This window comes from Poecile atricapillus, chromosome 2 (assembly GCF_030490865.1).
Source record: "Poecile atricapillus isolate bPoeAtr1 chromosome 2, bPoeAtr1.hap1, whole genome shotgun sequence".
In the NCBI taxonomy this organism is placed as follows: domain Eukaryota; kingdom Metazoa; phylum Chordata; class Aves; order Passeriformes; family Paridae; genus Poecile; species Poecile atricapillus.
In genome coordinates this window covers 154,207,767-154,216,782 of record NC_081250.1, presented here as the reverse complement: position 1 = coordinate 154,216,782, position 9,016 = coordinate 154,207,767, and the positions used below count along the sequence as shown (strand labels likewise).

At 61.0% G+C, this 9,016-nt stretch overlaps 2 protein-coding genes across 2 annotated transcripts in view; both read right to left on the bottom strand.

Annotated features, from left to right (window-relative positions):
• Positions 1-263: 263 nt before the first annotated feature.
• On the bottom strand, positions 264-1,992 carry LOC131575573 (uncharacterized). The gene is made up of 3 exons (XM_058831171.1): positions 1,659-1,992; positions 1,010-1,150; positions 264-887 (listed from the first exon to the last, which is right to left on the bottom strand). The coding sequence occupies exons 1-3, from the start codon at positions 1,773-1,775 to the stop codon at positions 264-266; spliced, it is 882 nt and encodes a 293-aa protein (XP_058687154.1). The 5' UTR covers positions 1,776-1,992.
• Positions 1,993-2,133: 141 nt separating this feature from the next.
• Positions 2,134-9,016, bottom strand: part of PLEC (plectin) — an 86,135-nt gene continuing 79,252 nt past the window's right edge. The window contains 1 exon segment of the mRNA XM_058832298.1: positions 2,134-8,632. Coding sequence (XP_058688281.1) covers positions 2,303-8,632 — 6,330 coding nt within the window. The 3' untranslated portion in view covers positions 2,134-2,302.

Here is a 9,016-nt window from a genome sequence, read left to right as displayed (position 1 = left end):
CTGCACCCACATTGACTCCCAGCAGTGTCAGCTGTGCTGCCAGCATGGGGCAGCTCTGGGGACAACCCTGTGGCCCTGCTCTGTCCCTGGCAGCACCACGGGTACCCCCAGGCCCAGCGCTCAGGTGCAGCACCTGCAGCAGGTGTTGGTCAGGCCCTGGCACCCCAGCACACTTCACCACCACCTGCGGCAGCCCACGGCACGAAGCTGCAGGAGGCAATGGGAGCCCACGGCCACGGTGGCAAGGCCAGGGGGTGAACAGATCACGCAGAGCTGCCGGCTGGTTTCAGAGGATTCTCCTTTACTGCCCTTGCAGGGGAGCCCTGGGTCCACACTGCTCTTTTACAGACACTTCGTGGTATGTACAAGTTTAGTGTTTTGTCCCCAAAAGGAGATGTGATTGGGAAATCGATGGAGCCCCCCCGGCCCGGTGAGTGATGGTCGGGGTGCGGGGGGCCCCGGGAGCGGGGACTGTCCTGGAGCTGCGCGCAGAGGCACCTCATGCAAAGCCAAACGGGGTAATGAGAGCAATAATGACACCAGAGGCGGAGGGTAACATGACTGGATTTACAGGAGGCAGATGAGAGCAGGTGGGAAGGAGGAGATGTTTTGGAGATCCGCAGTGAGCCCGACACCACACCACGAGGCCATCCCTGGGGAGGAGGGACTGTGTGGGGCGAGTGGGGGCCCTGTGGTGGCCCTGTGGGTGTTTCTCGGGCCATTGGCTGCTCGGGCACTGTGGCCCCAGTCTCTGGCCGGGGACTCTGGCAAGTGCAAAGGGTGAGGGAGAACGTCCCTGTGTCCTCAGGCGCGGTCCCACCGGCCTCAGGGCGGGGGACGGGCTCCACGGCGGCGATGAGGGGAGGTGGTATGGACATCCAGCCACACTACAACAAAGCGAACAGAAAAGATGGGATGAGAACAATCCATGAAATGAAGGCACCGAGCCCGGCCGCCGGTGCCGCGCACCTTCTGTGGGACCGGGACAGAGCGGGGAGGGCGGTGTTACCTGTGCTGGTGAGCACGGCCGAGCAGCTGCCGCCTCCAGGGCCTCCCTCGAGCCCATCCACGACCTGCTGATGTCGGAGACCCAGCTCAGGAGCTCGCCCAGCGGCACTGGGAGGTCTTTGTTGGGACTGGAAAAAGACGTCTGCCAGAGAGAGAGCGCGTTAGCGCCGGCACAGGGGGAGCCAGGGCCGTGGAATTACCGCGAAGGAGGAGAAGGAGGCCGGTTTTACAGAAATCTGCCTATTTCTAACAAGAATGTGTGTCAGGCTGCTACAGCACCCCGTGGCCCACCCTGTGCTGCAGGAGTCCCACGGCCCTCATAGCCTTTGTGAGGGCCAGGAAAACCCCCACGGCTCTGGGGGGGTCTGCGTGCAGGAGCTGCGCAGACCCAGGCTGGGGCACGGGCTCTGGCAGACACCTGCCAACAGGTGATGGAGCCACGTGAGTGTGAGGAAATCAACCTCGAGCAGAAGCACTTCCCAGATACACGGAGAGACAGACAGACAGACCGCGGCAGGCGCGTCCCGGGTGAGCGGGTGGGCTGGCGGAGGCAGGCACGCAGCGAAGCCCCTCGGCGGGCGAAGCGGCGAGCGGAGGCAGGTCCCCCCGCGTGGCGCGCAAGCACCGGGCAGCGCCAGCGCGGCACTTACGGTTGGGGCACCGGTTCCGCGGCGTGGTGGTGGGGACGTGCCGGGAGGCCGAGGCAGGGAGATGGGGCAGCTCGGGGGCTGGGGTGCAGAGCCCCCTCCTCGCTGCAGTGAGGACATGTGGAAGGGGTCCAGGCAGCAGCTTCAGGGCTGGTGTGGTGTGTCTGGCTGTCCAGTGCCGAGGAGCCTGCAACGTCCTCCTCTGGCACATCAGCTGCAGTGGGGTGCACCGCGGGGCCAAGGCAGTCTCCTCCTTTGGGGTGCAGGGGCTGAAGCCGGCAGGTTAATTACAAAAGAGTGCTAAGTGGTTAGATCCAAACAGGGAACTGTTTTCCTGGTGTCCGGCTCGGCTGCGCCGTGTGCGAGCAGCGGCGGGATTGGCGCAGCCAGGAGCAGGAACGGTGTCCGGCTCCTGGGGCACAGGGTGGGGAGGGTAGTGTGTGTTGTCTCTTGTCTCTTAATATACAAACACTGTCAGCACATTCTCATATATTAATTTATTAGTCTTGTCTTTTTTGGTTAAACTTGAGGCACTGCTTTGGGAGAAGAGTGGAGGTTCAAAATTAAAAAAAAAATACTAGTGATTAGCCAGCAGCGTTGCCACATGCGGAGCGGGTGGAGGCAGCGCCTCGGGGGGCTGGCAGGTCTCAGGCCACGTGGAGCAGGGGCCCACACGCCCCGGAGCACTCCCTGCTCGCCTCCCACCCGCAGCTTCTGGATGGGGCCAGGGCGAGGGCAAGGGCAGCCACCTCCACGGCGCCCTGGGTGCCCCCCGCGTATCTGCGCCCGAAACTCGAGGAGGAGTAGGAGGAGGAAGAGAAGGTCATGGAGAAGCCGGAGCCGGTGGCGTCGAAACTGCCGCGCCGGGAGCCTGAGCGGGAGCCGGTGCGAGAGCCCGAGCGCGAGCCGGAGGTGGAGCCGGCGCTGCTGATGTTGTAGGGACTGTAGTAGCCCTTGCTGGACTGGGAGGAGGCCTCCAGCAGCCGCAGGCCGGTCCCGTCCTCGATCATGCTCCGGTCCATGGCGTCCTTGTAGGAGATCTTGAGCTTGGTCTTGGGGCAGGTGAGGTACTTGGAATAGGTGTTGACATCCCGCAGCTTCTGGGCAGTCCTTGCGTCAATGGTGCCCTTCTGCAGCGCCTCGTCCAGGGAGACGCGGCCCGGGGCATCGGGCTCGATCAGGCCCCCTGTCAAGTACTGCACCTCCAGGAACCGCTGCCCGGCCTCGTAGTACAGCCAGCCCTTCTTCAGTGCCTGCGCCGCCGACATCTTCGTCTTGGTCCGCGGGTCCTCAAAGCCGTAGAAGGCCTTCTGCGCCAGGTTGATGCGGTCCACCATGATCTTGTCCACCAGGCCCTTGGTGACCGCGTCAGCGACGGTGCATTTGTCACCAGTGTTGGGGTCGATGATGCCCCCGGTGCAGGCCTGGGCTTCCAGCAGCCGCTGCCCTGTGATGTTGTCCACCAGGTTGCGGCGCATCGCCTCGGTGATGGACACCTTCTCCAGAGTGTCCGTGTCCAGGATGCCTGCCACTGGCCCAGTCTCTTCGGTTGGGTCAGTCCACATGGAGATCTGGGTCCGTGACAGGGCGGGGCTGACGGTGTAGGAGGAGGAGGATCCAACTGAGGACGACCGTGACCGGAAGCCACCCATGTTGCCAGAGAGCATGTCAGCAAACTCGGTGATGGAGAGGGTGCCCGAGCGGTACTGGTCCAGGGCTGACTGGTCAATCAGACCCTTGCCAATGGCATCATCGATGTCATACTGGCGGCCCGAGCGCCTGTCGATGATCATTGACTTCACCACGCCATCGGAGGAGGAGGTGGTGATCTCCTCCCACTCGCACTCCTGCTCTGACAGCTCCAGGTAAGTCTGGTGGTCTATGAGGCCCTTGCGATAAGCTTCGTACACGGACATCTCCTTGCCCGTCTCCGGGTCAACGATCACCACCCGGCGCTTGCGGACGGAGGACTTGGAGGAGGTCTTCCTCTCCCGCTTCTTCTCCTTCAGAGGCAGGAGGCAGAGGCCAGTCTCTGGGTCTGTGATGCACCGCTCCATCAGCTGCAGGTAGGTGAGGTTCTCCTCTGTGTTGGGGTCGAAGAAGCCCTTGGTGTCGTCACTGGGGTCCAGCAGGATCTCGTTCATCTCCTCATCAAAGAGGCCCCGCTTGTAGGCCACCTCCACGGGCAGGCGGTGGCTCTCCTCAGGGTCAATGATGCCTCCCGTGGCGATCTGTGCCTCCAGCAAGCGGATCCCGTGGTCCTTCAGGATCAGACCCTTCTTCATAGCCTGGAAGAGGGAGATGAGCTTTCCGGTGTAGGGGTCCCGGTAGCCGGTGACGGCCCTCTCGGCAGAGAGCAGCTTGTCCTTGAACTCGGGGCCCACGATGCCCATGCGCACAGCTTCCTCCACTGTCAGCTTGAGGCCCTTGATGGGGTCAATCACGTAGCCCGTGGCTGCCTGCGCCTCCAGGAGCTCGAAGGCAGTGCCGGGCCGGATGATCCCCTTCTTCATGGCCTGGTAGATGGACAGACGCTCCTTTGTGGAGTCCACAAAGACGCCAGCGATGCAGCTGGTGCCCTCCAGGAACTTCTTCAGGTTCTTAGAGACCTCCTCAACAGAGGTGAGACCCTCCTGGAGGCGCTGGGCTGTGGCTTCATCCATCACCTGCGAGAGGACCAGCTCCTCCACGGTGATCTGTTTCCGCAGCCCCCGGAAGGTGAGCTTCCGTGTGTCGCAGAGCGGGAGCAGGAGGAGCCTGGAGCTCTCGTCCTTCCGGCACCGCTTCAGCAGCTGGGTATAGCTCAGCTTCTCATCTGTGGAGGGGTCCACGTAGCTGCGCACCTCGCTGGGCTCCGACAGCATGTCATACGTCTCCCTGTTGATGAAGCCCCGCTGGTAGGCCACCTCCAGGGGCAGGTGGAAGCCCAAGTGCGGGTCAATTACGCCACCGGTGGCGATCTGGGCGTCCAGGAGCTTGAGGGCCTCTTCGCTGGGAATGAGATCTTTCTTCATGGCCTGGAAGAGGGAAATCTTCTGTTCGCTGTATGGGTCTCTGTAGCCGGTCACAGCCCTCTCTGCAGACAGGAGCCGGTCGTGGATCTCTGGCCCCACCACACCCTTCCTCACTGCCTCATCCACAGTCAGCATTTCATTCTTTGTGGGGTCAATAATGAAGCCGGTGGCTGCCTGGGCCTCCAGGAGGGAGCGGGCCACTTCGGGGTTAATCAGCCCCTTCTTCAGTGCCTGGTAGACACTGAGTGTCTGCTTGGAGGAGGGGATGTAGATGCCAGCCACGCAGCCCGACCCGTAAAGGTACTTCCAGACAGTCTCCACGTCCAGGAGCTCCCGGAAGGTTTTGGAGCCCTGTTTCAGCAGGTTGTAGATGTCCTGTGAGATAATCTTGGCCTCGTAGAGGTCCTCGGCCGTGATGCGGCGCCGGACGTAGTCATAGGATGTGAGGTTCTGCTGCCGGATGATCTCAGTCTTCTCGATGATCTCGATGATAATGATGATCATGCGCTCCTTGGACACGCGGCCCGACTGGAACTCCTCCATGAGATGTTTACGCTGCTCCTCAGGCAGCAGGTCCGAGTGCATGATCTCCCACAGCGACATGGAGGAGCCTGCCCGGCTGCCCACAGGGATGTCCACCTGTGTCTCCTCAAACACCTTCCGTGTCTCCGCTTCTGTGTACATGTGAGTGGTTTCCACCACTTTTGGCTTCTCAGGCTCCCGCAGAGGCAGCAGGTACAGCCCCGTCTCGGGGTCCTCGATGCACCTCTCCTTCAGCTGCACGTAGGTGAGGTTCTCCTGAGTGTTGGGGTCGAAGAAGCCCTTGGTGTCATCGGTGGGGTCGGAGAGGGTCCGGTTCATCTCCTCGTCGAAGTAGCCACGCTTGTAGGCCACCTCCACGGGCAGGCGGTGGCTGTGCACGGGGTCGATGATGCCGCCCGTGGCGATCTGGGCCTCCAGCAGGCGGATGCCGTGCTCCTTGACAATAAGCCCTTTCTTCATGGCCTGGAACAGGGAGATGGTATCACCTGAGTAGGGATCCTTGTACCCCGTGACCGCCTTCTCAGCCGACAGCAGCTTCTCGTGCAGCTCAGGCCCGACGATGCCAGCCTTCACCGCCTCGTTGACGTACAGCTTACGGTTCTTCACAGGGTCAATCAAGAACCCAGTGGCTGCCTGGGCCTCCAGGAGGACCACGGCAGTGCTGGGCCTCAGCAGGTTCCTCTTCATGGCCTCATAGATGTTCAGCTTCTCCTTGGTGGCTTCCACATAGACACCGGCAATGCAGTCACTGCCCTGCAGGAATCTCCTCACCGCATCTGTCTCAGAGAGGTCCTTCACTGATTTCTTGCCTTCCTTCAGCTGCTCGTACTGGGTTTTGCTGATGATGCGGGACTCCAGCAGCTCGCTGGCTGGCACCGGTGCACGCAGACCGCTGAACGTCAGTTTCTCCTGCTTTTTGGTCTCTGCCTCCTCGATGATGGTGATCACGATCTTGATGATCTTCTCGATTGTCACTTTGCCAGTCTTGTACTGGCGGAGCAGCTCCCGCCTGTGCTCCTCTGTGAAGTATTCAGAGTGGATCAGCTCCCAGATGGTCATTGTCTGGCCCTTCATGCTGCCCACCGGGACCTCTATGGTTGCTTTGTCGAAGCACTCCTTGGCCTGGCTGTCGGTGTAGACCTCCTCCTGCTGCGACTGGATCGCCTTGTCGGACAGGGGCAGCAGACACAGGCCGGTCTGCTTGTCGCGGTGGCAGCTCTTCTGCAGCTGGGCGTAGGTGAGGTGTTCCTGGGTGTTGGGACAGTAGAAAGCCTTGGCATCGTCTCGGAGCTCGGCCAGAGCCTTGTTTATCTCCGAGTCAAAGTAGCCGCGCTTGTAGGCGACCTCAAGCGGGAGCCGGTGGCTGTTGACGGGGTCGATGATGCCACCGGTGGCAAGCTGGACGTCCAGCAGCCGGAGCCCAGCGTCGCTGGGGATGAGGCCCTTCTGGAGCGCTTGGTAGAGGGAAACCGTCTGACCTGTGTAGGGATCCTTGTAGCCAGTCACTGCCTTCTCTGCCGACAGCAGCTTCTCGTGGAACTCTGGCCCCACCACCTCAGCCTTCACCGCCTCGTCCACGGAGAAGAGCTTGTTACCCACAGGGTCGATGATGTAGCCGGTGGCAGCTTGTGCCTCCAGCAGGGACAGGGCAACTTCTGGCCTCAGCAAGTTCCTCTTCAGGGCCTCGTAGAAGGTGAGCTTCTGGCCCGTAGACTCCACCAGGACACCAGCGATGGCATCCGTGCCCTTCAGGTATTGCCGTACGGACTCCATCTCTGCCACATCCTTTATGGACTTCTTGCCCTGGTGCAGCTGGTTGTAGAGGTCCTTGTTGATGATCTTGCTCTCGAGCAGCTCGGCAGCGGGCACGGGGCCCCGCAGGCCCTCAAAGCACATCTGGCTCTTCTTCTCACTTTCCTCCACAACCGTGATGACGATCTTGATGATCTTCTCCACTGTGATCTTGCCGGTCCTGTACTGCTGGATCAGGTCCCGCCTTTGGTCCTCGGTGAAGTATTCAGAGTTGATGAGCTCCCAGATGGTCATCGTCTTCCCTTGGAACTTGCCAAACGGCGCTGTCACTGTGGCCTTCTTGAAGACATCCTTGGCTTCCTTGTCAGTGTAGACCAGCTCTCCAGCTTTGGCTGCTTGGTCGGTGAGTGGCAGGAGGCAGAGCCCTGTGTCCGGGTCAGTCACGCACCGCTCCATCAGCTGCAGGTAGGTGAGGTTCTCCTGAGTGTTGGGGTCGAAGAAGCCCTTGGTGTCGTCAGTGGGGTCAGACAGGACCTGATTCATCTCCTCATCGAAGTAGCCGCGCTTGTAGGCGGCTTCCACGGGCAGGCGGTGGCTGTTGACAGGATCGATGATGCCGCCGGTGGCGATCTGGGCCTCGAGCAGGCGGATGCCGTGATCCCTGACAATGAGATCCTTCTGCATGGCCTGGAACAGGGAGATCTTGTCACCTGTGTAGGGATCCTTATAGCCGGTGACGGCCCGCTCGGCCGACAGCATCTTGTTGTGCAGCTCTGGCCCGATCACTCCCTCCCGCACCGCCTCGTTCACCGAGAGCCTCGCGTTCCGCACGGGGTCAATGATGAAGCCAGAAGCAGCCTGTGCCTCCAGGAGCACCAGTGCTGTGCCTGGGCTCAGCAGCTTCTTCTTCATGGCTTCGTAGATGCTCATCTTCTGGTTGGAGGGTTTGATCAGCAAACCAGCAATGCTGCTCTTGCCCTGCAGGTACTTCTTGACATCCTCCCTCTGAGAGAGCTCGCCCACGCTCACAACTCCCTTCGCCAACTTGTCTAAGCTCTCCCTGCTCAGAATGCCAGCATCAGCCAGCTTCTCTGCCGACACCTTCTGCCGGATGCCGTCGAAGGCGAACTCCGGCTCCCCATTCTGGGCTAAGCCATCCATTGCATCCCGGCCATTGGGCACAGCCTTGATGTCCAGCAGCTGCGTTGTGGTAACCACCTCCTCAGGCAGGTCATCTGTCTGGATCATGATCTCCCGTCGCTGGGCCAGGGCAGCCTTGTACTCCTCCTGCATCTGCTCGAGCCTCTCCCTCAGCTTCTTGTTCTCTTCTTCCAGAAGTTTCTCCTGCTGCTGTCGCTGCCTCTCCAGCTGCTGTAGCTCCTCCTGCTTGTGCCTGACGTTTTCCTCAGCTTCCTTCTGATGCTTCTTAGCTTCATCTAACATAGCTTTCAACTGCTGCTTCTCCTGCTCCATCTCCTGCTGCTGCCGCTCCTGCTCTGCCTTCAGGTTCTGGGCTTTGTTCACCTCATCCTTAAAGAGCTTCTCCAGCTTTGATTTCTCCTCCTCAATGAACTTCTCCTTCTGCAGCAGGGCATCTTTCTCCGTCAGGAAGCTCTGCTGCAGGAGCTGCGTCTCCTGACGGAGCTGAGCCTGCTGGGCCACCTGCATCTGGGGTGGGAGAGAGAACAGCGTGGTCAGACACCCAGGAGGGCAGTGGGGGACTGAGGGTGGTCTGAGGCAGGGGGACGGGCGGCAGGGGAGGCACAGAGTCCCCCACACACTCCCTACAACAGGTAGGAGTTAAGGAGCAGAGCCGGGTTAGGGAGCCACACACAGCATGGGGCAGGATGAGCAGGGGAAGGACACAAGGGAAGCCCCGGCACTAAGGCTGGGAGCCGGGCACAGAGAAGAACACGGCAGGACACGGCACGGGGTGGAAGAGCCGGCCCAGGCGATGGGGATCCCACCTCCACAGCTCCAGGGGTGCGGGGTCCTGCTCCGACGCTGCCTGAGGGGTTTGTTCCACTGCCCCCAACTCTACGCGCATCCCTG